We start from the raw sequence: 26,772 nt of genomic DNA, 5'->3' as shown, positions 1-26,772 counted from the left end.
CAACGACTTGGTGGTGTTCCGACTGTTGGGCCGAGGGTCGCGGCTTCGTTTCCGACATCGGATAAGCACTTGTCTCATGAACAGGCTTTTTTGCTCTTGTTGATAATAATATGCTTAAAATATATATGTAAGCATTTGAACATATAAAAGTACCTATGTATATCAATCTCTTCTTCGCAAGGCAAACGCAACTTCACTATTTACGTACGTGTAGTTTATCTACAAAAAATTATATAAAATGCCTTTCTTAAAGCATACTCTATTTCACGAATATAATGGAGTTAAAATATTGGAGTGATTGTAGGCGAAATTAGCAGTCCGGTGTGGGCCAGACCCTACCAGTTACGCAAACTATTAAATAGTGCAAATTTATTTTTATATACGGAGTTTTCCTTTATCCGTCGCGAGTGCTTGCTCTGTAGTTAGTTTCTATAATAGTTAAATGTGCTATCGTTAAGAGGATTCGTGATCACACTGCATCTTAGTTAAGTTACATAAGTGTGGCATTGAGCTCATCAACTATACGAGTATTCATTACGCTCAAATTATTTGATAGTATAAATACACCGAATCCAATCACGTGCGAAAGTTCATTGCCCGAACCTGCCAGGGCAGGGGAGGGGTAGGAACGGTAGTGAATGTGTAATCACAACCGAGAATATCATGCAAATACCCTACAGGTAGTTCCGGATCTCGCGTCGGAAGCGTAATGAGAATCGTTACTAACAGAAAATAGACTCTGACTTAATTGATATATGGTCCGGTTTACCTCTCGATCGTCACCGGCAAGCTGTGAAACGTATTCAGATATACAATTAATTTTGTTATTGTTTATTTTGTGTTATACATTTTTAATGAATATGATGAAATTCTTGAAGTACAATTAAGAGAGATTGATCTCCCCGTGTTGGGCATTTCAACTGTTTATGGATAATTCGGCCGTTCGGGCTCTGTTTAGATAGGAAGTCTTCAGATGCTGTTCATTACTCTTGACTATTGAGTTGTAATAATGCTTTCGCTGCCTCAATCGACCAGCTTACGCTCCATCCAATGTTAAGCTTTTGAGTACCGCTGTCAAGTAAGTGATGTAGATTGAAATCTAAATTGCTTTGGAGTATTGGTATTCAAAGTTTCATATTGCCGAAACACGACCTGTGGTGATGTAACGCTCGACTACTATAACAACATTTCTCAACACCGCTACTTTAGGTAATAGGGAGCGGTTAGGATACAGTTATGGGGGCGCCTGACACGCACGTACTGTGGTATTGAGGTGGCATGGAGTCTAGTGCTCAGAAAACGTCGGGGAGCAAAAGTACCATCCTGAAACTCACTTTGGTTCCGATCAGCAGTCGAAGATCGTAGTGGCGAAACCGGGTCTGGTCACAGGTCGTACGCAGGTTAAAGGGGAATATCTAAAAAATCCTCGAAATGTTTTTATTAGTGGATGGAGGAACAACATATAATGTACAATTTTACTCTGTTTTATTTGCATTTTAAAAAGCTCTCGTTTTGGTCAACATCGCTCATGTCAGCACCAAAAAATCTTCCAAACGTGAATGCTCAATTAATTAAAATTCCCTGACGGCTCCGCAACACATTACAGCCCCACTCGTGTTGTGAACAAAGCCGTGGATCGCGAGGTCCCTTTGTTCCGTGTGTTGCGCTCCCTACAAAAGTAGAGTTATATTCAAAAGAAGCGAGTCCGAGAGACGGTTGGGTGTCGCATCCGATGAATGAAACAAGACATATCTTAGAATAACGATCAAAACAAATGAAAAGGTTTGGTTTGTTTGAATTTCTCGCCTACACGTCCGGTGAAGTTAACATAAGCCATGGAGGCTAATAGAAATAGAAGGCAAAAAAAATATTTTTTCCAAGATCTTTGATCGCTTGCAATACTGAAAATCATCGAGAGTGTATCGGGAAGATCCGAAATGACGTTTTCAGGTCTATGACGAATGTTAACCGTTTGGTCGTCTAAATCAAATATCTAGCTTGCCGCCGAAACTATAAGAAGGTAATCGTGTCGCGCCGTAATGTAATTCTTCTATTCAGAGTGACATCCAGGTATTTGAGGTTCCAGGTTCCCGGAACGGCCCTGCGCTTGCCCGGAACGACTGCTTCTTACTTGGATAGTCGATAGCCGTGTCATCGCTGGATGTGTCGCCGACGATCGGGGTATATTTTTAATATACTAACCAAATATTAAAGAGTCTTGCGGTATCCAGCCCTAATTTAACGGGAGAAAAGTAAGAACAAAATTTCATATCCCTACTTCTGGTTAGAAATAAATGTAATATGTGTGGGCTGTTTTTAAAACCTTTACCCTTCAGAGGGTAAGTTAGGAGCTGAAAATTAAAATGGAAAGTAAATTTCTGCACATTTGCCCTCAGTCTTCAGATATTCATACGATTGTGACGAAATTTGATGTAGTTGTAGTTGGTCTTCCAGAAAAGGCTTCTGTTATGATTATGATATATAAACTCTCATAACTGGCGAGCGAGTAGTTCCTACTATTGGTGACAGTCACGACTGGGCATGATTGGGCTTCACTAGTAACCAGCTTCTTAGTTGGGAATGATGAGCTAATATATAGCTGATGCAAAATAATCTTTGCCTTCAGGTTGCTCTCCGTTGTTGAATGCCAACCAATCCCTCCCTATTAATGAAATCTAGAAAAGCACTATACAAATTACACGTTAAACCCAGATGCAGACTAGCTTACTCAGTAATACATCAGGCTTTGCCGTACGACTCTACCTAGGCCTCATTTTCCATACAAAGCCTGTGTATTTACATTTTTCTAAACGAGACGGGATTTTCTATGCGATTGTGTGCAGCTGCTTTGGATGGCTTCATATATGAGGGAGCTATTGAATTCAAATGTGCATTGGTAGTGATGGAATTACACTTTAATGCCCCATCTACATATGCATATGTATAACTGTCCATTAATGGACGTTGCATCATCAGATAAGCAATTTAATTAATAAATGGTAGTAAATTTACTACTCAGCCATGCACTACAAACTAAGCATAGAATAAATAAAACTCATTAATCAAACACATCAACGAATAGTCATTTTCATTTCCAATCGTGGCTAAATGAAGCAGTAATGCGTTTCGGTTTGAAGGGTGAGGCAGCCGTTGTAACTATATTGCGACCTTAGAACTTATATCTCAAGGTGTGTGGCGCATTTACGTTGTGGATGTCTATGGGCTCCAGTAACCACTTAACACCAGGTGGGCTGTGAGCTCGTCCACTCATCTCAGCAATAAAAAAAAATCCTTTTCAGGACACGATAAAGGAAACCAAAATAATCTTACGAATGACAAGTGGTGAGACAATGAGAACTGGGAGGGACGAATCTTTCACCAAAAAAATCTTGGAAGTGATAATATCAGTAGTAAACATCAGCAGTAAGTTTTTATTACCAAAAAACCTTTAAACTCAACCATTATCTCGCTATCGAAATGGTTCACTTAAATAGGAAATTTCTCGCTAAAGTGACGTTTGTAAACCGCTCCATCCCTCTAAATGCGCACAAACAGACATCTCGAACGCAAACAGACCGCGAGGAATCGAATTTGAATAAAACTGAATATCCCTTCGTCGCCAAATTAAAATCAAGGGTTTCTGGGAATGATCGCGGATCGTGACGTAAGTTCTCGTGTCGGGCCATAAAAAACGAGTATTTTTTACTATAACCCTTATTTATATCCGATAAAAGTATATTTCCATTTAGACTTTTACAACAAGATTTACCAAAAATAAGTCATCATAAGCAGCCGTAGAGCGTGTCCCTTAAAAATGATAATATCCATAAATGACGCCGCGATGACTGCTGTTTAAATTAAGTCTGTCTCATTTTCGCCATCGTATTGACGCAATAGAATAGCGAGAGGAGATAATAACAATACTTATTGGTAATGGAGCAACAAAAAGAACAAAAAGCAACAAAAAGGTAATCGAAAACAAAAAACACAGCAACAAAAAGAGAATCTGCTTGTAACTACAGCCGGGTAACTTATCAAAATATCAACAAAAAGTAGAGAACAATGTTCAGTTCAGTTCCCAAGTGCTCACCGTCTTGTCGCTGTCACATTTATGGTTATATAATTTATATTGTATGACAAGGATTGAAGAAATTCGATATTATCCCGTTTCGGTGGCCCAACTCAAGGGCTTTAAGGCTACGGTGTAGTGATCCGGCTAGATCCCGGCCGGTCTCAGGAACACCCCACGCTTACTTAACCACTAAACTCACCCTTTCACTCCAAATACTCCTAAATATCGCACTCTTGTTCAGACTTGCTGACGGCTGTATGCTGTAGGATTACTATGTGTAAGGATCTATAGTATTATTATAAATTGCAAAACGAATTTTACAGGACTGTCATTATTTTCGTTGTTTTTAATCATAAGTTTCACAGCACTAGAACTAACTTAGGGAACGTTCAGCGCGCTTGTGAGTCTTGTGACCAACAAAGTGATTCATGCCTCTTAGAAACCTCTCACGTACTGTAACAGTTTGGATCGTGTGGGCTGTTTAAATCACTTGAGTTCGTTCGTTCTGTTATATCCTATTGTAATACTGTTAATCTGCTGAACAAGCAGCACATGTTATATTCTTTCATCACTCCACTAATTGGCTTAGACAAGCAGTATAGAGTAATATCAAAACCGAGGCGCTTTCGTGGGTGCCAGTCTTAAAGTCTTAGTCTCAGTCTTAGTCTTAGAGTCATCGTGTCAATCTTACAGTCAGCGGGCCAGTCTTACAGTCTCAGTCAGCCAGTCTCTTTCTCAGTCTTAGTCAGTCAGTCAGACAGTCACAGTGCAGTAAAGCCAGTTCCAGTCGTAAAGTTCAGTTGTTTCGACGTGTGTCAGAATATAATAAAAGAATTGAAACAGAGGTGTTAAACAAACATTTATTGTGAGCGTTTTTTGAATAAAACTGTGTTGCAGAAAAGGATTTCTGTTTTTTTTTAAAAGACTGACGCCAGCTGCCGCCTTACAGTTCGTCGGAGCGTTCACCAGTCACAAGGCCAGCTTGTCGTTGAATATTCACATTGATACACATCAATTTTAGCTTACTAAATTATCTATTCATATCTAGAAAGTTGTAGTAAAACTAATTTAACTTCTCAGACGTACTCTATCTACATTTAAATATTTCTAGAAGCACTTACTTTAGTTCGAGAGCATTTTCACTCTACATATAAATATTAAAGATACAGACGACTGGCCCCAGCTTCTACTATTGACATTTAGGATGGTATCTAGTGTGTTCTCGATTTATAATAGATGTTATTATATTCTATCCTTTCTTTACTTAGCTGCCATTGCTCTATTTTGAACGTCGATAGTAGCCTTAGTTGTGAACTCGCGCGGGTAGTACTCATACTATGCTTGGTACTACTGCCTGTCTCTTTCTGCTGCAGAGCTATCAAGCCAGTTATTATTGCAAAGCAATTGTTTCGACTTGAAACGTTACAGCGGCGGGCAACGTTCGTTCAAGTTCGTGCTTCATTTCCAGCTTGGTGTGCTCACTTCTGTCCACACAGACACTACATCTGTCATTTAATTATAGCTCATGGAGAGCCTTTCTGATAGCGTCGACATTCCTATCTCATCTTTTTAAGCTAACTTTATAATAAAACTACCTGACCTGGCAGACTTTGTAGTGCCTCAATAAATAAATAAAAGACCTAAACTTTTGTATAAAATAAACTTAAAACCAACAAAAGGAATCCGTCTGATGGGGGACACATCAAAGAAAAAACGAAATTGTTATTTTTAATTAAATTCCGAGCATTTTCATATTCATCTACCTTTTAAACCTTCTCTGGACTTCCACAAATAATTCAAGACCAAAATTGGCCAAATCGGTCCAGCCGTTCTCGAGTTTTAGCGAACAACAATTCATTTTTATATAAAATATATAGATAAAAAAATCCGTCACAAAATTTCGTAAATGGAAATATACTATTCCGAACTCATCGAAGTTGAATTGAAAACGTATACAATTACACGCTAGAGCTGATCGCGGTGGCCATAGACACGTTGATTCACGGAAATTTCTCAAAGATACGTAAGGTTCCTGACCGCTCTGTATTATTCTGAATACTTCATTAATATTCTAGAGAGTTGTTTTAGGCCCGGATAAGACCAGCCCAGCATGCAAATAACTCAAGTATTTGTTACTTATTCTTTGAAAGCATAATGTCGTACATATCTCTCTTGTAGAGATCTGTGAAAAAAAACACCTTTGCGTTGTAAATTTTCGTATTTTTTTATTAGATTAATTTAAGATAATATTTTAGTATTTTATTTACATTCGTAGGCGGTCGTATATATGTAATTATGTAGGCTTTTTGGTGTAAGAGACCTTTCGGATACATTATAATATAATTTATGGTGAATCCTGATGTAGGTTTATTGCTGACAATTTTATTTTTTTGCCGTTTAAATAAACTAATTGTATGTGTCGGGATATTTATTATTAAAGCTTTGTAAAGTAATTGACTTAAGTAGCACATTTCTGTATTGGTTCTACGTTCAAAATTAGTAGATATCGTGATGAGTAAGCGAGATTTCGCTTATGTTGCGTACTCGAATATGTTAAAATTTAAAATTTAAAACTGAAATATGAATATTTATTATTGTTATTATGGACGCCTGATAGTGTCCCAAATTGTGTCCCTGTTACGTCATGACCTTGTAGATTTGGCTAAATGAAAATGATTGCCATATTTAATTTAATTGGCGCCACGGGGGGGAGAGGGCGGCTGACACGTTGCAATGTGCTGTGCGTGTTGGAGTAAACTACTCTAGGGTGCTGCTACTATTTCAAAAAAAAAAAAAATAGCATTGCGTCACAAAAATATACATATGAATGATGACTACAAATTTAATAAGTTCACGCTGCGGACGAATTCTAAAATGGCCAGATGAAATCGCGTGATGTATTGTAGCTAGTGCATTAAAACATCTATTCTGTGCCTTCACATTTGATGGACCGCCGGTGAGGTGCGGCCTTGTTTACTGTACGGATAACATGACTTTTTGAAACTACTCGCGCGCCCCCTTACAAACATTCCCAGGAGTAATAACAATTTACCTTTTTGGCGTATCAAGTCTAATAACAATCTCATTAGAGAAGCACAGAGAACAAACACACAAACACACAAAATAATATAATTTACTTGTTCAGACTAGACGTAACCGCGGTCTTACCTCATTCAATTTGTTTGTAAAAAATTATGAAAAACTTTTTAATTCAAGTTACAAATATCTTTGTGTCTAAAATTTAAATTGAATTGAAATATGTGCAGCTATTTTCTCGTAATTGAGTGACATACGTACATACAAACTTTTAAATTTATAATATCTCGACTACTCGTAGTGAGATCTCTGTCGAAGTAAAATATCGACGTCGACAATGACTTGATCATTCTTATTTTAATTGTCAAGGTCTCACATCGGATGCGACCCGATGTACGGACCTCCAGCACTTGCCGATAATTTGCAACTAATTATGTATTTAACATCAGAGTTGGCATGCGAAGGTACCACCACCCCGCCTATTTCTGCCGTGAAGCAGTAATGCGTTTCGGTTTGAAGGGCGGGGCAGCCGTTATAACTATACTGAGACTTAGAACTTATGTCTCAAGGTGGGTGGCGCATTTACATTGTAGATATCTATGAGCTCCAGTAACCACTTAACACCAGGTGGGCTGTGAGCTCGTCGTCCACCCATATAAGCAAAAAAAACTTAATAATAATATGTTAACGAATGAATGAATATATGTACATCAAAGCCATATAAGTTGTATATAACCTTCCGACTGTTTATGAATAAAATGAATGCGAGAGAGACACGAAATATTTGTGGCGAGTATGACACGCGAAGCTGTCAGATAAGTAAGGAGAGTATTATTTTCCAGGTGTCATGGATACGTCACCGCGACCTGCACATCCTGACCGTGGGCGGGTACACGTACACGTCCGACCAGCGCTTCCAGGCCACGCACTCCCCTCAGACCGACGACTGGACGCTGCACATCAAGTGGGCCCAGCAGAGAGACGCGGGAGTGTACGAGTGCCAAGTCTCCACGCAGCCGGTGCGCTCATTCTTCGTGACCCTACATGTTGTGGGTGAGTTTCATAAGGTCGTATATTCCTTCGTGACGTGTTTCCCTCTCCTCTCGACAGTAACTCACAGCAATATGTGATGTTCATTATTTCTTACCACAGAAAAATAAGAGCTTTCTAAGATAAGAACATCTGTGATCTTTATTTGTCTGAAGTCATAGTATTATCTGGCATAGCTAAAAATATAACAATAAGCCTTCAATATTATCTAGGTATGGGCAAACAAATTTACGTCTTAAATTATCCCTTAAACCAATGTTTACACCGATAGATATCACACCCGTCAAACCTGTCCCTGTAGTGTGACAGTCAATAGGAGCATAAACTCACTCGTAATAATACCAATTAAAGTACATCTACTCACTTAAATGAAGTCTCGAAACTTTCGTATTAAGGCGGTTGTGAAATAATACCAGCAGAGTGGTAACATGCCGGAAAATACGTTGATATTACCTATACAATTTAAGTATAAAATGTATAAGGTTTTAGGTTGTTTTTATCAAAATTATCAATGAGATATGGACACAAATATTGTTCCTGGATCCGTTCATCAGCACTGCACTGAAATTAAAAGAACAATAAAGCTCGCGCCGCTCGTGAAGCCGTCAATTTATTTCGAGTGTTCCGCATCGGCAATAACGGTTTATCGTTTAAAATGATTTAACAGACGCACATTGGATTAGGTTCGGCGGAAACAATGTTTGCGTTACATTCCGCCCGGGGGCGCCCGGGGGCGACGCTTTTCAAACGAACGGACGAATGGGAAACGGCGCGATCCGACTCCGAGCCCATTGTCACGGAACATTTTAACATATTTATTGGAGCGGACCGACGTGCCCCGAATTAATCGGGCGCCGCGATGAAAACACCAATTTGTTGTAAATCCGGAGATAAAAGCGCGCATCGCCGCGGCCCGCCCTCCGCCACTCACGCAGGCCTAAACAAGACGGGACCAACTGCTGATGCCACTCTCGGGGTCACTCGTCGTGCCTAACCCTCATTCTCATAATAAAATACTTCATATTGATGGCTGTGAACACATTTTGTTTTCATAGTTTAACAAGTTTCTTTTTCACTTTATACTGAACTAATAGGAGCTAACAGTACCTACCTTATTTCAATTCCTTCGGCTTAGGGTCAAACAGGCTCGGGGCAAAACCACGTGCATCTTTTAATGATGTTCGTCAATAATATGTTGATCTGTTGGCTTTATTTTATAGCTGTGCCGAGCATACCTATCATCGATAAAAACATATTTGAAATAATCAACAATTTTATTTTCAAAGCGTCTATAACAAAACAGAAGATAAAATGTAAATGCACAGAATTATTCTAAATTTTGAGGTGTCAGTGAATACGGTCGCACTTCGATCAACGGGCGAATACTCGTTAAATTAATTTCACGAAATTAATACACAAATACTCGATTCTTTTATACAAATAAATTTGATATAATATTTGCTGCGAGCGGATACGGGCGCAATCAACATACGATTATTAAAACAATAAATTCATCAAACCACAACTCGTCGAGGGGTCAGAGATGCACATTTGTACATGTGCGAAAATGTATACAATGGTTTTGGTGTGTTTGCTTTAAGCCAATGGGTTGAACAAAACAAATGATGTCTTTACTAATATATTGTAACTTTTGATTTGAATTAGATCAATTGCTAGATGGGGAGACTGCCGTGAAGGACGGTCTCAAGTAGTTGCTGTGGCCCACAGAGTACATTGACCTTGTAACATGTGACTAAACCCCCATGTCGGTACAGTAGCTGAAGGGCACAACCACTACACGGTACAAAGAGTAGGACAGGGGTACCTACCTACCAGTGGGGACGCACAACACACAGCGCATTACGCCACACTACTTCTGTGAATCTAGTATGACCCCTTGAGGTTACTAGAATAGGAAAAAAAAAGTAATTACGCACATTTAAAAAATTTGCAGGTTTCATTTTTTTCATTCAAAGTTTAAAGTCTAGGGTTCGATAACGATTCAAACCGGGTTGCGTTTTTTTGAGTTCGCTTCACAGCAAAAGAGAGTGAGAGAGAGAGAGAGAGAGAGAGAGAGAGAGAGAGACTGTGTACTTGACTTCATTCCATCTTTTATAATTCTTATGGTAAGTGGTGCCCAAAATGTTTAATACATATTATTTAGTGACAAAGGTCCTGGTACAACTCACAACATAGTTTCTAAAATATACAGGTCCTTCTATTTGTATGGCCATGGCCATGGATCATACTAGGCATCATCCCTTATAAGCACAATTCAAGCACACTCAACTACGAACGAACTAAGTTCAGCTGCACAACTAAACCCCTATGAATACGAATAGGCCATCAAACAACACATTACCGGAAGAGTAGGCTGCACAGTGAGGGCCCACGCCGTGAGCACTGCCGGCTGGCCCCGCGCCAACTCTCGATCAATCCTCCTAACCGAACTATGATAGCTCCAATCTGCTTCCGTGTTATCATAAAAATAGACACGAGTGTGCAAGAATGTACCGTTATCTATTCTGCCATAAAAGAAGAGTGCTTTCGTTTGATTCAAATAGTTTCTCATTGCAACGACAACCAACGCTTGAGATCGCATGTTTGATATTTTGACGTGACAACGTCTTATAATTCAATGAAGCCGGCTGCACGCACGAAAAAACATGACTCATGCGGCGTTACCTCGCTCTGAGGCGATGTGAGCGATGCATCCGCGTGGACAGCTGCTATACAATAATACATTTACATGTTTTCGTCAAGTATGAAGTTCAGTGAAAAGTGAATGTGGTGTCAATTGTTTATAGCAACGATAATTGCGATAATTGAAAAATGAAACCATTCCATCAGTATTTTCTTATGACGTTGTCACGTTCAACTATCAACTAAACCGACTTTACAGACAACCGACTTTTTCGTTAACACTTTGCCTAGGTAATCAGACATGTGGCCAAGACAACCTTTTCCGAAAATACTTTGGATTCGCTGGGGGGCAGTTGTGTTTCGTAATTGTATAATTCGACAGTGGTTCATCCCTAAAAATACCGTTTTCTGTGCGCGGGCAACGTATTGGAAACACAAGTTTAAACGAATCGTTGTGCCGCTGATGAAGGCTTCCGAAATAAATGTTTATCGATTTTGTATGTTACACGCGTGCACTGAATGCGATCCGGTTTCAATTTGTACTGGAAAAGTAAAATATCGCTGTCAAATTCGTTTTTCCTGTTGGCCATGTCAGCTAATAATATTTGGAAATGTATCACAAATTATATTATTATGTATCTTTTTATTGCAACATAAACGAACACCATCTCACGATTCAACCGATAAGAGCTACGGTCGCTTGAACATCGCCAATGCTTCACACCGACGCGACGGCCTCCGAGCCATGGATGGAGTCGGATTCAGCTCGATAGAAGATCTTATCTTTTCTATATAATTAGTATTTATGTAACTTGTCAATTTGCGAGACGATAAATAATCTTATTCTTATTAGTCTCTTTATTTGTACTTAATTTTATATGTTTTATATAAAACTAGTTTGACAGATAGGAAACCCGTATTAAATATGATGATTGTCGTGCATCCTCACTGGTAAGAACGTTTACTGAACGTTTACACCTGTTATAATGATGAATACCTTTTTATGATAAAGACGGTGGATATTCGACATGCTATAAAGTCTTAAAAGAAAAACAAGAGGGCAGCCTGAGACCGATCCGACACACACCGAGCGGTAGTTACGTGCGCTGGCCGGGAGCCAGTCGCCGGCTCGCTCCAAGCACGACCCTGATAAACTCCCGATCAATCTAAAATACCCGAAATATGCCCTCCTGCTATTAACGTGAACGCGCCAGCTAAATTCTTTTGGCAAAGGCTTTTTCTGTTCACTTCATTGGCGCTTGTGACTTGTGGTAATTGTGTGATATTGCGTTTAAACGTCAGAAAAGGTTTTTTATTGAAATTTATGTACAAATTTTACGTTCTACTCGGTGTTGAGGAAACTTCTCATTTTTTGTATTGCTTAGATGGGTGGACGAGCACACAGCCCACCTGGTGTTAAGTGGTTACTAGAGCCCATAGACATCTACAGCGTAAATGCGCCACCCACCTTGAGATATAAGTTCTAAGGTCTCAGTATGGTTGCAACGGCTGCCGCGCCCTTCAAACCAAAACGCATTACTGCTTCACGGCAGAAATAGGCAGGGTGGTGGTACCTACCCGTGCGGACTCACTAGAGGATTTTTACTGGTGGTAGGACCAGTAAAAAATCTTTATCTTTAGTATTTACTAGTTTATCTTTAGTATAATACTACAGCAAACAAATGTAGGAGGAACAAAGACCTGAGTAGAATCAATGAAGCTGTTGATGGCAATAGTTCATTACAAACGTCGCTCTCCGCGTTGTCTGGTGTGAGGGGACGCTCATCTGCCGAGGTCGTTGCGCAACACGAGGACGCGCCAATGTTGCTGCTGAGAGCTCCACTTCTGTCAGATGTCTTCTACTCCCTGATGCATAGATGTTAATAATGAGTATTTTATCAAAATGGATTTCCTGTAATCCTTTCAAAGCTATTTCCAATCCATAAAGTAATGAATGAGACAGCGAGTCCCGCGCCGAACCAGCTTGTTGTCGCTCCGTAATAAATCCGGATTTCTCATTTACGAAACTTCACAATGTACACAACAACGTCAACAACAAACCGAACTGAAACAAAACAACATTCCGCCGAGAAGAGGAAATCAAAACTTTCAACAAATCATAACTCGATCGCTATTCGATTATTAAATTAAGTAAGTTTAGAGGATCTGTGGCTCGGCGGTGTGGCTTTGTAATCGCAGTACCACATGTTCGAAACTGGCCTCGTATGATTGATCATCTCATCGTTTAAACGTTTCTAATTGGCTGCTATTATTGAGCACTCGTGAGCGTTATGTGACACACACGCGCCTGTTCTAACTCTAGTTCAGTCGCGAGCGCTACTCTTTGAAATCGTTTTACTAATTAGTTATTGTTTCGACAGATTGCGACGAGATCTACCAGAGAATGTTTTCCGACCAAGGTTTGTTGGGCAATAATTGTTTTTGACCAGTTTGAGCGTGGCGTTCACTAACAAGAATAACTTTACAGAATAATAACTGAACCGCTAGCACACACGAGTCTTCCAAGAAATTTGTTAATAATATTATGATGTGCCAGCACCAATACGTTCGCACGTAAAACATACCCGCGCTTTTCTGTCTATAATACTAAAAGACAGTTTTAAGTGAAGTGCTTTATAACCAACCTTGAGACTTGAAGGTGGAAGACGGTGGAACTAAGTTAGAATCCCAAATCCCACGTGTTCGAACAATTTTCCTACCTGTGACCTCAAAAATCTTCGACAATGTTATTTTTCTGTAAAGAGTAGTCGAGTAGCACCGCCGCTGTTTGTCAGCCCACTAACCGAACCGACGCTGTTTGTCTTCATTAACACCGAAAAACAACCGCCTATAAAACTCCGCTTGATGTATCGAAGCGTCGGACAGTATTTAGCTGTTTTAGGCTTTTTATATTGCAGCGGACGACTCGTGCCGTCCAGACTGGACTGCTGTGTTTTCGTAAAGTTTGTGGACTAATTGTGTTACTGTGTGCTGTTTGTTGATTACTAATCATATCACTAGTGTAGTATAAAATAATATATTATATCAACATTTTTAGCTTGCCTTTTGGCCGGCTTACATCATAAGGGTCAAGTGGAGACAACTTGTCAGGATCCTACTTAATGAATAAAAATACGACTCTGTCCTGCTCAAACTAAGCCTTATTTACCTTCCCGGAAATATTGGCGAGCTTTAAACATAATTTAAAAGATTTTTACGTGTTAATGTGGCGAGAAAAAAAAAAAAAAAAAAAAAAAAAAAAAAAAAAAAAAAAAAAAAAAAAAAAAAAAAAAAAAAAAAAAAAAAAATATTCCAACGCACAGCGATAACCAGACTCTCCTTAAGATAATGCAGAGACCACGTCACCGGTGCGCATCGATGAGTCAAATGACAATACATTATGTATCATGTTGTTGGTGTCCAGCTCGATGTAGATAATGTTTTAGAAGATCTCAGATAACATTAAAACGTAACAGGATAATAAGCCGTAGAGGCGCGCTAAATGATATTGAATTTGCATTTGTATGATTCCTGCAGCCGAGGTAACGTTCGTCGAATCGCTCCGACAATTAACGAGACAAATTACCTCGAGAATTGCGTTTGATTGCGGCGAGAGCAGACGTGATTCAATACCAAAACGACCTGCCTAACAATTATTTCATTTGCAAGATTCATTGTACATACTACATGTACTGTTATTATAATTGTGGTAATTATTGCGAGCGTAGCTTAACGTGGCGGTTTCACGCGTCACTCTCATAATCAAAGTGTAGTACCTACCTGTTCTTTTCAGCTTAATATCCGAAAGTTCGGTAGGCAGCGGCTTGGCTCTGCCCCTGGCATTGCTGAAGTCCATGGGCGACGGTAACCACTCACCATCAGGTGGGCCGTATGCTCGTCTGCCTACAAAGGCAATAAAATAAAATAAAAACTAAGATTCAGGTGGAGAGATTCAAAAATCACATTGAGCTTACTTTGTGTGATTGTTCAATTTGGTTATCTTTATCAGCCCCCTTAATTTTAATATCTCAAGAACAATTAACAATGGTTGGCGCAAAATGAGTAAGCACAATGAATGTATAGTGTACTGGGTCTAAAATCACATGTATTAGTATTGTTTTTGTTATAACAGTACTCATGGCTGAGCTGTTTATTTAAAGATACGCTATAGAACGGCGGAGTTTCAATTGAAAAACGACAAATAGAATCAAGTACTAATGCAGTATTATGATTGAATCGCGTCGGAGCGGCTTGTTATTATACCGAGCGCTACGCAACTAAGTTTGAAGCATTACATAGCATTAAGTTACACGGCAGCGCGTATTGTAATTCCCGTTGATAAGACGATCTCGTTACTGCGACCAACATCGGAATCCTTCATAACGCCTGCCATATTACTCTCGATCCGTCCACGGGAAACACGCCCTTGTCACTACGAACTACGGAATAAAATAGCTTCCGTCGATCTTGAACCCTAAGGTTTATATATTGATATTAATTTAATTTCTAATAGTTTCCAGCGTTCATTACTTTTGAACGTATAATTTGAATGGGTTTTGTTTAGTGGCTGTGTCTGGGTCATTTTAAGCAGACTTTGGTGATATGGCAAAACTAGACCCTTGTCTGTACTTAGCATTCATCCGTTCCTGTCTGAAGGGCAATTAAAGCAAAGCACGCGCGGCCGAGGTTGGTGATATTCGCGTTGCGATGTTTGATGTGGGCTTCATATTGAAACAAGACATCTTCCGTCGAGGCATCAAGCGCGTTGTCTCAGTCCAGATGTTATTGTTATATTATTAGCCTAGTCGTAGGTGCTACGTATATATCGAAGCCCATGGACATCGCCATCATGACCGGGAATACCGTTTTTCACTTTAAGGCTGAAGGTGGACGTCTCACTTTTATATTGTGACGGAACTCCTAATTTCAAAGTTAAATAAAATAGGCTGTTTAACTATTTTTCTCAAATCTATATATATTCTTTATAACTATGTACTATGTAATAACAAGAGAAAAAAAGAATCTCTCTATTACTAGTGCACTGTTAGAACAAGTAAAATCCAACAAAAGATTCAGAATAAATCTTTATAATCTGAAAAGCTACTAAAATATCCAGTTGAGTGTTTCTATCGAAGTCTCTTTATAAAGTTTCTCTCGTTGCAAGTATAATGCGGCGGGAGGCGAGGCTCCGCGGGGCTGGCGCGGGCCCGATGCGCTACTGTTTTGTTTCTTAGCTTCATTCGATTGTTTTAAACAGACTTCGTTATAGTTTTATCGAAAATACCTTATATTCACTTTATTTTGGCTAAATTCGTAACACACTGCTAGTCGGCGCTGTGGGTGGCTGCATTTGATACCATTACATAAAAAATACGTCATAATAATTATATTCCGAACAACGTTTTGTAGAAAATATTTGGAAAATTAGACAAATCACAAGTACTGAACAAAACATAAGGTTACAAAAATATTTCGGTACCCCTTTGGATAACATGCCGACTGACACTGTCACGTGGTAGCGAAATAACATACTGTGTTGAAAATAAAGCTTAAATAAATGACATAACAAGACCCGAACGCTTTCATTAACAAAACATACGTATATTAAATATTAAAATGAGGAGCGCGCTAATTACTCACCGAATAGAGAAATCTGAAACAAATTTGGAGCGCACTTTGAACGCGCGTAACAATACGGCTGTGAAATATCAAAACCCAGTATCTGCATAAAACTAAATTTTACAGGAGAGCCGAAAAACAATTTCATATCTTTGACAGCGTGCCGTTTCAATAATATTAGTCGTACCTTCTTGAGAGTGATTGCAAAATTTGAGGTACATAACAGGCTTTATAAAAAAGTAGATTTCATGCGTCTATCACAAAAGATGTACGTAGAGGAGCAGTTACTAATAAAAAGATTGTTTTCTTAGATCAAACTTTCTAAGTGTGACAATTTCAAAACCTAGTATAGTAACCGGCAAACATCTTGAGCAAATGACCTTGACTGCGCAGAACCGAATTTTAGATCACTTTGGTGGTGAGGGTGAGGCGCGACGACAGGGGAAATCGTATCGAGCGCGTTATTGGTAGATCAGTCGAACCTTGCGTCCCGCACCACGCCCTCATTCCGCGTGCTCCCAAAAGTACGCTTGCGTACAGTGGAAAGTTATTATATTATTAAAGTCTATCGTTATTAATCGTTAAGTTATTTGTTATAATTACTTGTGGACTTTGTTGCCATTGCTATTTGTGGAGTGTTTGTTGATTTTTTATAAAACATACACTATACCGCGACAAACCGGTGTAGTATTCAAAAGAAAGGGTAGAAAAATTGTGTACGACGTATATTGCTTCATTATAAAACAGGGGAAGAATGATATGGAAAAATTAAAACAGACTTCGGAAGTAACAAAACCATCAGTGAGGACTGTTAGGTGCATTATTAAGGAAGCTAAAGGCTCTGGCTTGCTCGCCGTGTTGCGGACTCCGGGTAAGAAAAGATCAGGGAAGAAGAAAGTTACCGGAATGGATAGTTTCGTTCAATCTGTAATAAAAAGATGTAATCATAATAACTACATAACAAGCAGCGAAACTCCGTACCGTAGAAAGGCTTCGAAAATTTTAAAGAAGATATAAATTTTAATGGCTCGGAATGAAGCTTACGACGTATTATGAAAGAGCTAGGCTTTAGATGGAAAAAAAGAACAGAAAATAATCGGAAGCTGGTAATTGAAAAAAGTAACATTCGATTACTACGAATCGAATATCTTCAAAAAATAATTAATTATAGACAAAAAAGAAGATTGAATCGACCGAGTTGTAAACTACACCGATGAGCCCTATGTTGACTAATCACGATGATAGCGACTCGGGTGATGAAAACAGTGATGATGATGATGGTCAAGATCATGATAACGAAAAAAATATATACAAATACCAGCTTCGCTTCAACTGAACCAAGACCTGGCTCTAGTTTTGACTTAATAGAAGGAATATCTATGTATTTTACCCCAAGATTAAATTATTACAACCATTAACCTACATTTTTTGTTGATGTTCTAATAAATGTATAAAAAAATACATATGTTGATTTTAATAATTTAATTGCATTATGACGCAGAGTAAATAATGTTTTTGCACGTGAGTGTACCATGCGCAAACTTACCCCCACTACGTCGACAAATGCTCAAGAAGTTTGCCGGCTATTATAAGATCATTTGCTTTGTTTTCATCTAGTTCTAAAATATAATGAGTGGGGATAAACGCAAATTAATAGACTTAGTAAGATCACTTGCTTTGTTTTCATTAAGGTCTGAATTTACTGAGTAGGAACTAAATGCAATTTTATAAACATAGTAAGAAAAAACAGAATAAAACAACATAAATATGGGCAGAAATAAGCAGTTTTAATGAAAAAGAAAAAAAAACACATAATCGGAAACCAAACACTATTTGTTCACAGTAAAAAATCAAAAAATAATCACTCAAAATATTTGAAAACAGTCAAATAAAAATAAATTATTCGGTTATTAATAAATGTCCACTAGAAACTAAATTAACTGGATTATTATTAATCGGTACACTTTGCCAAAACATCTTCTCCAAAACTTCTTTAAGCTAAATAAAGTTGTTACTATGCCTTCCTTTTTACTTTCGTTAATGCCTCTTGAAATATTTTTTAAGGTTGGCATGATCAAGGGATTGTGTTTTTTAATAAGAAAATCCAACTCGGAATACAGAGATTCAAAATCATTCCTATAAAACATATTACGGCACCCATTTACAAATGTTACTTCAACCAAAGAACTAAGCAAAAAATTATTAATGGGAACAAGGTCATCATTGCATCGCGGTATGCGTTTCTTTTTTACCCACTCATACGAATTTGGGAATTCGATAACTTCAATATGCGATATGCAACCCAAAATTACATTCTTATAGTCTTCAAAATCGTACACAGCATCTTTTGTTTTTAATCTGCCTCTCCATATTGCCATGAACTCCATCAGCTGACATACGTGTGTGATCTTTAATTAGGTAGGTATTACAAAGTCCAACTTTTTAAATTGAAAAACCCAGAGATTATTATAGTAACAAGTGATGTAAAGAGGATCCAATTTTTTATTTTGAGCTGTGCAATTATCACACCACAATATCAAATGATTAAAATCTCTTCTTTTTCGATCATTGCTGCAATTGCATTAACAATGTCATGAGCATCTCGTCCAGAATAGGCTTCATGCCATAGAATACAAATATTATTAACATTAGTTTTCTTTCTGATTGGTGCAAATGTCAAGTTGAAAGTTATCATTCTACTCAAGAAAAACGATTCTTTGACTTTAGGCATGTCGGGTAACAACATAACTTTTTGTAAATGCATCGAATAGTATCTCACAGAGGAAGTATTTTCTAGGGAGGCATCTTCTTGATACTTTTGTATTGCTTTACTTGCTTTAGCTTTGTGATCCTCGTATGCAGTTTTAACATCCTCTGGAATATTTGCACCTTCATTTACTTTATGTGTCGTAGTAGGTTGCAATTTTGGAAAACAAAACACCTTGACAATAATAAAACACACTGAAGCGTACTTACATTTCACCATGTTGTTCTTTTAAAGCATTCAAGATCAATTTCGACCTATAAAACTGATTTTTACTCATTTTATAGACAAAAACACGAACGACGTGCAACGATTTTCTCACTTACTAAAGTTTCGCGGGAGTTTTGACGTTTATTTCAACCATTTCATTGACTTCGTATCTGCATGAACCATTTTAAATCCAATTAACTACAAGCACTTATTAGGTTTTTAAAATGGTTGATGTTATTTACTATGTTCTAATCTTGTAATTTTTGCATTTTGAAAACCTTTACTGTAGATACTAGGTTTCCGACTTTGTGTAACTTCGTTTTTTACAAATTTTTGGGGGTTTTTGCTATCCTAATATATGGAGAATGGTCTACAAGGTCGAAAAATGCAAAAACACACTTTTTTTTAAATTTGTCAGATACTAGGTTTTGAAATTGGACAGCCGAATAAACATCGCTATTACATAAATCACGTGCACGCGGCGTGACGCTCGCCTGCGCGCCTCGTGGAGCCCCCGCGTGGCGTCACTACGCTCGTTCCGCTGGCGCCATAAAAGCTTATTAAATTCGGCCACTTAACAGCTAACTGTGTTTAGGCTCTTACTCGAAACATTATGTGTATCCTCATAATTAATTATACGCCGTTCAAAATATTACAATTAACGTCAAATGCAACGAAGTTCTGTACAAGTCCGTAACGTGGCAACTTATTGTATTTGTTTCACGTTAATGTTTTTGTATTTAATAACGTTTGCTTTTTGCAATGGTCACTCAACACCAAAACGTGAATCCACTTCGAGACGTTTTAATCTCTTGCAATTGAAAATTGAAAGTAAATACATACTATTTACTTTACATTAGTTTAAACACAACACAGATCCATTAGATCCAATAACCTTTGCATTAGACGCCTTCAGCTCTAACACTAGGAGCAGGCTTAGGGACCTCGGTAACCGTACTCGTCGAACTCGACAAAGAGTTCGCCGTGCAACCTAACCCATGAATCAGCCCGCTGAGTTTCTCGCCGGATCTTCTCAGCGGGTCGCGATTCCGATCCGGTAGTGGATTCATTCGCGAAGCAGTTGCTCTTGAGTTGTTAGGTCTCCTTCGGAGGTGCTCGGGCAATTGTTAGCAAATCTCACCCCTCCTGGCTGAGCCTTTGCTCGCCCACCTGTCCTGGTGAAACTGGAAAGTCCTCCGGGCCACCAGTAAACCTTCAAAATTAAAAAAACAAAAAGTTTAATTACAGGTTGCGTATCGTTGTCAGAACAAAAATATATATTCCCATTGCGTGCACTCCAACTAAACAACAAGAAACATTAAATCATATTTTAATTTAAACGGAAACAGTATTATAAAACAATAAAACCGTCCAGTGTGCGGTGTGTGCGGCGCCGGTACGCGACGCACGCGACTCCACCGCTCCTACTGAATACTCGTAATGGACGCGACTCGGATTCATTCATGTAAACACTACAATCCGAATAGAATCCTCCTGTTTTTTGTCTTCAACAATGGAGACGTCGCGCTTAAGTTTTGTTTTTGATGCCCTGATTTTAAGTTTAGAAATGTATTTAATCGCGCTCGCTTCCCAAGTTGCGCCCTGCGCGTATTTCATTCAAGGAGGCGCTGATCTGACATTGTGCGCGTAAGATGATGTTTGTAATTATTCCAAAGGAATCCATTCGTACGCAACAAGAAGTTTGCCCACTGGTGCTCAGAATTGGCGTTAGTACATATTACAAAAAAGTATGTGTGTGTGCAAGTCACATACGGTAGAAGTGAAACTTATAAATAAGATATAGATATAGATATACTGACTATCCCACTACACAGGAGCATACATATGGACAATATTTAGTAGACGATAGTGGGGATGCTACGAAGAGTCGCACAAAGAGGAGACCGAGAGCGTCTAATGTGTTCTATCTCATTCTCTCGCCGGCTAAATCCTATACATTTATGTGTTTGGATCTCCATGGACTTATTTTTTCGTTTCATCGAGTTTCAAATCACAACGACTCTAAAGAAGTTTCACTTCAAAAATTAAAAAAGGTTCAGATTAAGATCGTCTGTCTGAAGAAGTTTCTCAAAACTCTACGAACATTAATAAAGCCAACATGTTTAACATCAAGACATAAAAAATATTAACAATAAATAGAATTGCAAAATAATAAAACACAGAATAAGGACGTGGAGCGAACGAGAGAGAACACAATAAGGAAGGCAGCTCGCAGCGACTGTAGATTCTCAATTTCCTCGGAGCTGCCTCCTGACTAAATCATATTTCGACAGCTCTATTGAAGTTTATTGAACAATCATTATGTTACGAATGTGATTTCATATTTATCTGTCTGCGGGGCTGTCTGTATTGAATTCGATGTTTTATTTTTACCCGACGACTGCAAAGTCTAATGTGGGTGGGCAAGGAACGGGGCGGTCCGGAATAAATATAATATATGTATTATACAACAAATTATAGATCTTTACAACTATTTACTTTTCTATTGGACATTTGGTCATCGCGTGATATTATCTGGTCAAGATATATGTCCATATTCCTCTACATATTCGAGTTTCTGTCCGGTGATGGTTTTGTTTGTGGAAGCTGAGTTTGTCGTCGTTTTAGTTTAGCTCGAGTTAATTTCTAGACCTACTTCTCTACTTCTGTCTGCCAGGGTTTGCGCCATGGATTCCAGTAGTAGCGGATAAAGTTCTGTATACAAAAGGGAAAGTTTGTAGCTAAAGACCTAGCATAAGTAATTGATTTCGAACGAAAATAGAATTGGCTAGATCACGGAATTATATTTGAACGTGTGGAAGTGCTTATGTTCATATGTTCGTCCATTCCCGAGCTATCAGCTCCTAACTATAGTATTTGGACAAGTAAAACTGCATTCGATGCGTAATGGCCTGCACTAACGCTGTGCGTCTCTTATTTAGTGACGACTCAGTATTTAAAGTAAAAAAGGGTTTTCATCGGCTGGCTTTCGTCCTAATTACTCACTTATCACTTTTTTGTATAGGTGGGAAAATAATAACCATCCACTCATCCGAGCTCACAACAGCTCATTCGGTTTCTCGCCGGATTTTCTCAGTGGGCCACGTTTCCGATCCGGTAGTAGATTCATTCGCAAAGCAGCTGCTCTTGAGTTGCTAGGTGTCCTTCAGAGGCGCTCGGGTAGCTGTTAGCAAATCCCACCCCTCCTGGCTGAGCCTTTGCTCGCCCACCTGCTTTGGTGAAACTGGAAAAGCCTGCGGGCCAGTAGTGATTCTTCCTTCATAAATAAAAAAGCTCACAACATGTGATAGTAAAACTTAATCAAAAACATTAAAATGTTGCACTGTACGAACAGGAATCCTCTGTTTGTAAAATACAAACAAACTCGAATCAATAGTCCTTTATCGTAATTGCATACAATATTGAATGAATTCGAAGTATAAACCGGCTATGGTATTAGTCAATTCACTTAAAACCCGGCTAAGGGAGGTTTCGCCCGATGCGGCAATCCGCCTTGTTGACTCCATCAGGGGAGCGATCGACCAGGCGACGACTCTTGTGCCCAGCGGCGCGCCCAGAGGTATACTCCCGGCCCATCTGAAGGCGATTATTCGCCGGAAGAGGGGCTTGAGGAGGCTCTGGGCGACAACTCGTTGTCCCAGGATAAAGCGCGAGCTTAATGAGCTGGAAGCGGAGCTGGCGACAAAGATTAGCACCTTTAGGGGCTATGCCTGGCAGGAGAGGATCGAGGAGGCCCGCGAGGACCCCTCCTCAGTATCCCTCCACCGGCTTTGTCGCCAGCTCTCAAATCGGCCTGCCCCGACTTGTCCACTCGTGGACGAGAGGGGCAACCGATGCTTCTCGGCTCAGGCCCGCGCCGACATCCTGGCCGAAATGCTGGAGCGGCAGTTCGGTCCTAATGACTCTGCACCCTCAGAGGCCGCATTCCACCAATTGGTGGAAGAGAGCGTAGCGAACCTACTCTCCTCCCCGGTGCCACCGTTGGGAGATGGTGATCTCATCACTCCCAGCGAATTGCGCCTCATCATCAAGCGGATGAAGAGGCGCAAGGCGCCGGGCGAGGACGGTATTCCCTCCCTCGCTTTTTTCCACTTCCCTGAAACGGTCGTGTCATATATGACACGGCTGTTCAACTCCATTCTGTCCACAGGACACTTCCCGGGAATTTGGAAATTGGGCAAGGTTATCGCCTTGCCCAAACCCGGCAAGGACAGGAGAAATCCCTCCAGTTACCGTCCGATCACGCTGCTGTCGCACGTGGGCAAGTTGTTCGAGCGGCTGCTGCTGAGAAGGGTGTCGCCGCACATCCTTCTCAGACCCGAGCAATTCGGGTTTCGTAGCGGTCACTCGACAACGCTGCAATTGGTCCACGTCATGCATCACTTGGCGGATCGGTCCAACGCGCGCCAGTACACGGCCGCAGTCTTTCTCGATATCGAGAAGGCCTTCGACCGTGTCTGGCATGCGGGACTGATCCACAAGCTGTTGCAGAACACGGACCTCCAGCACGCCTACGTGCGACTGCTGGGGTCGTACCTGGAGGGAAGATCCTTCCTTGTCGCGGTCGAGGGCGCCAAGTCGTCGGTGCGCCCAGTCACGGCCGGAGTTCCGCAGGGGAGCGTCCTGGCACCATTCCTCTACGCTCTCTATACCAACGATATTCCCACGCTCGAGGGCAACCTCGAAGCGTGGGAAGCCGACGTGAAGTTGGCGCTGTTTGCCGACGACAGCGCCTACTTCGCGTCATCCAACTTCCCCTCTGCGGCCATTTCGAGGATGCAGAGGTTATTGGACTTACTGCCCCAGTGGCTGGACCGATGGAGGGTCGCGGTCAACGTGGGGAAGACCGCGGCTATTCTCTTCGGTCCGGTCCGCACAAGAGTCGTCCCGGGACAGCTCAGTCTCCGTGGCGCTAATGTCGAGTTTAGATCCAGCGTCCGGTACTTGGGGGTCGATATCGACCGGAGTTTGAGGATGACCGCCCACGCCAATAAGGCGTTGGCGGCCGCTCGCTACGCGAGATTCCTCCTCCGGCCGGTGTTGGCCTCCAGGTTGCCGGTCAGGACTAAGCTCGGCATTTATAAGACGTATGTCCGTTCCCGTATCACGTACGCAGCTGCGGCCTGGTATCACCTCATCCCGCAGGTCACGCGGGTGAAGTTACAGGCCCAGCAGAATCTGGCTCTTCGCACGATAGTCGGAGCAGGGCGTTACGTCAGTAATGCCGTAATCGCCCGGGATCTGGATGTGGAGTCGCTCGAGGAGTTCATCCGGAGGCTAGCTCGTAATCTTTACGAGCGGGCTGACGGTGGACCCCACGAGCATCTCCACAACTTAGCTCCCTTGCACGCTAGACCACCTGATGGTCTGGCGCTACCAAGGGAGCTACTGGAACCCCCGGCTATGGTAAGATAGTCGGCTTAACCGTAGTGATATGGGAGTGCTCATAATGAGTGCCCCCATGGGACTGAGCTGTCCACACTCGTCACTTCCCCCCCACATTGTTGGGGTGCCCCCCTATGGGGACCCATTTTCCACCCCCGAGGGTGGACCACTCCCCCGTTTGGGGAGTGTTTTAAGTCGGCCCCTCCCCGTGACGGACTTCCCCTTCTGGGGAGCCCGGAGCGGGTGAGCGCCGTGTAAATAGTAGTGTAGTTTAGTTTGTAGTTAGCTTGTAGTTAGTTAGTAAGGGAAAAAAAAAAAAAAAAAAAAAAAAATTTAGGACAACACGACGCCGGAGGATCCTGCTGCCGGGCGTCATCCCTGCCATTCAAGCCCATCGTATTATGTATAAGTATATATGTTTTGTCGATGTAGTGCAGCCGTGCACGCTGCGAACAGCGTACCTTCCCCAAGTCCTCCCCGCATCTACTTCACCCCTGCCCTATGTGGTAGGGAGTTTCAGCCCGGGTAGTGGGGTTTGCCCCGAGGCCCGTTCCGTGCCCCCGAAAGGGGGTACGACGACCCTTCTTCTTCTCTTCTTTCGCCCGGATGTGGGGAGCAGCGCCGGCGCCGGCGATGCCCGCGCTCTAAGCGGATACGACGACCGACAAATACCGTTTTTTTATGTAAGGAAAAACCTCAACAATTTTGTATTATATATGCGTGTGTAAATGTTCTTATTGCTCACGGGCTTGACCTAAGGGAATTTGATACCACATAGAAGAACTTGATTCTATCTGATGGTAGGTAGGGAGATGTAACTAATGGTCATGCATTGGGCGAAATGGCTAGATTACGGAATAAATTATAGAACGACCTAATGACTTATTATCACATAATAATAATAATACGATGCACTAAGCCGTCGATTCTTCTTTATTATGAAATAATCATCGTTAAAGACTAAAAAAGTAAAAATAAATTATAATAGTTTGAAAAAACCATAAGACATTGATTTTTACAATACAATCTTTTATTTTATTACTCACGCCATTATTAATTTATAGAAATTTACCTGCTTTTTAAAGTAGCTAGCTACAAAATTGGGTGTTTTTTTTTTAGACTATTACTAAATTTATTCCATAGATGAGTGAACGGTCTCACGGCCCGCTTGGTCTGAAGGAGTTACCGGGGCCGTGAGCCGGATCATGGTGTGTAAGGGCCGCTCCAGGGCTCCGACCGCCCAGTGGAGTCCAGCGCGACCGTTCGCAGGCGAGCTGGTCACAGCGCGCCCACCCCACTAGCTTGAATGTACACCGCGCGTTAATAGCATTTATAGTTATACTTTTACTCCACAATATGTCCATTATCCTAAACCTATAAATTTTAAAATAAAGGAAGTATATTTATTTACGTAAGGCAGTAACATTCAGTAACATTGAGATAGCAGTACAGGTCACGCTATCATCAGCCCGCGAGTCGTCCCCTCCAAATATTTAAGTTAGAACATTCCTAAGTTGTCTGCTCATTATAAATTCCCCTTCAGTGCGGTTTATCTTCGGCTCTCATATCTGGCTTGAACAGGGTTGCTAGTTACTTATATCGTGACATTAAACTTTAAATAGATAGGATGAAAGCAGTGTTATATCCCTATATTATTAGCTTATTATAATTAATCAAGATATACTCTGAACTTAAAAAAATCAGTTGAAATAACAACCAAATTTTAGCATTAAAGCGTATCGACTAGAATATTAAGAAACGTGAATACATTAAACAAAGACAAATTTATGAAATAAAATGTACCTATCAGGAAACGACATGATTGTCATGAACTTGTGGACGTAATAGTAAGTGCTCACTTACTATTAGATTCGATGAAGTAACGCACAAACAGAAAATACAAATTTGTACGAGGTCGTCCTCGATGTAGTCCGTGGTCCTAGTCGTGCGGACGCGGGACCCCAGCCGCGGG

The 26,772-nt window shown here is 40.5% G+C and overlaps 1 protein-coding gene across 1 annotated transcript in view; it reads left to right on the top strand.

Annotated features, from left to right (window-relative positions):
- LOC105841815 (zwei Ig domain protein zig-8) overlaps positions 1-26,772 on the top strand; it is a 348,782-nt gene that overhangs the window by 294,731 nt on the left and 27,279 nt on the right. Inside the window, exon 4 of the mRNA XM_062668506.1 lies at positions 7,951-8,161. Within this exon, the coding sequence (XP_062524490.1) occupies positions 7,951-8,161 (211 nt within the window). The remainder of the gene's footprint in view (positions 1-7,950; positions 8,162-26,772) is intronic.

Source organism: Bombyx mori, chromosome 5 (genome assembly GCF_030269925.1).
Source record: "Bombyx mori chromosome 5, ASM3026992v2".
Classification (NCBI taxonomy): domain Eukaryota; kingdom Metazoa; phylum Arthropoda; class Insecta; order Lepidoptera; family Bombycidae; genus Bombyx; species Bombyx mori.
Note: the sequence above shows the minus strand (reverse complement) of the source record. Positions and strands in the feature narration are given on the sequence as shown.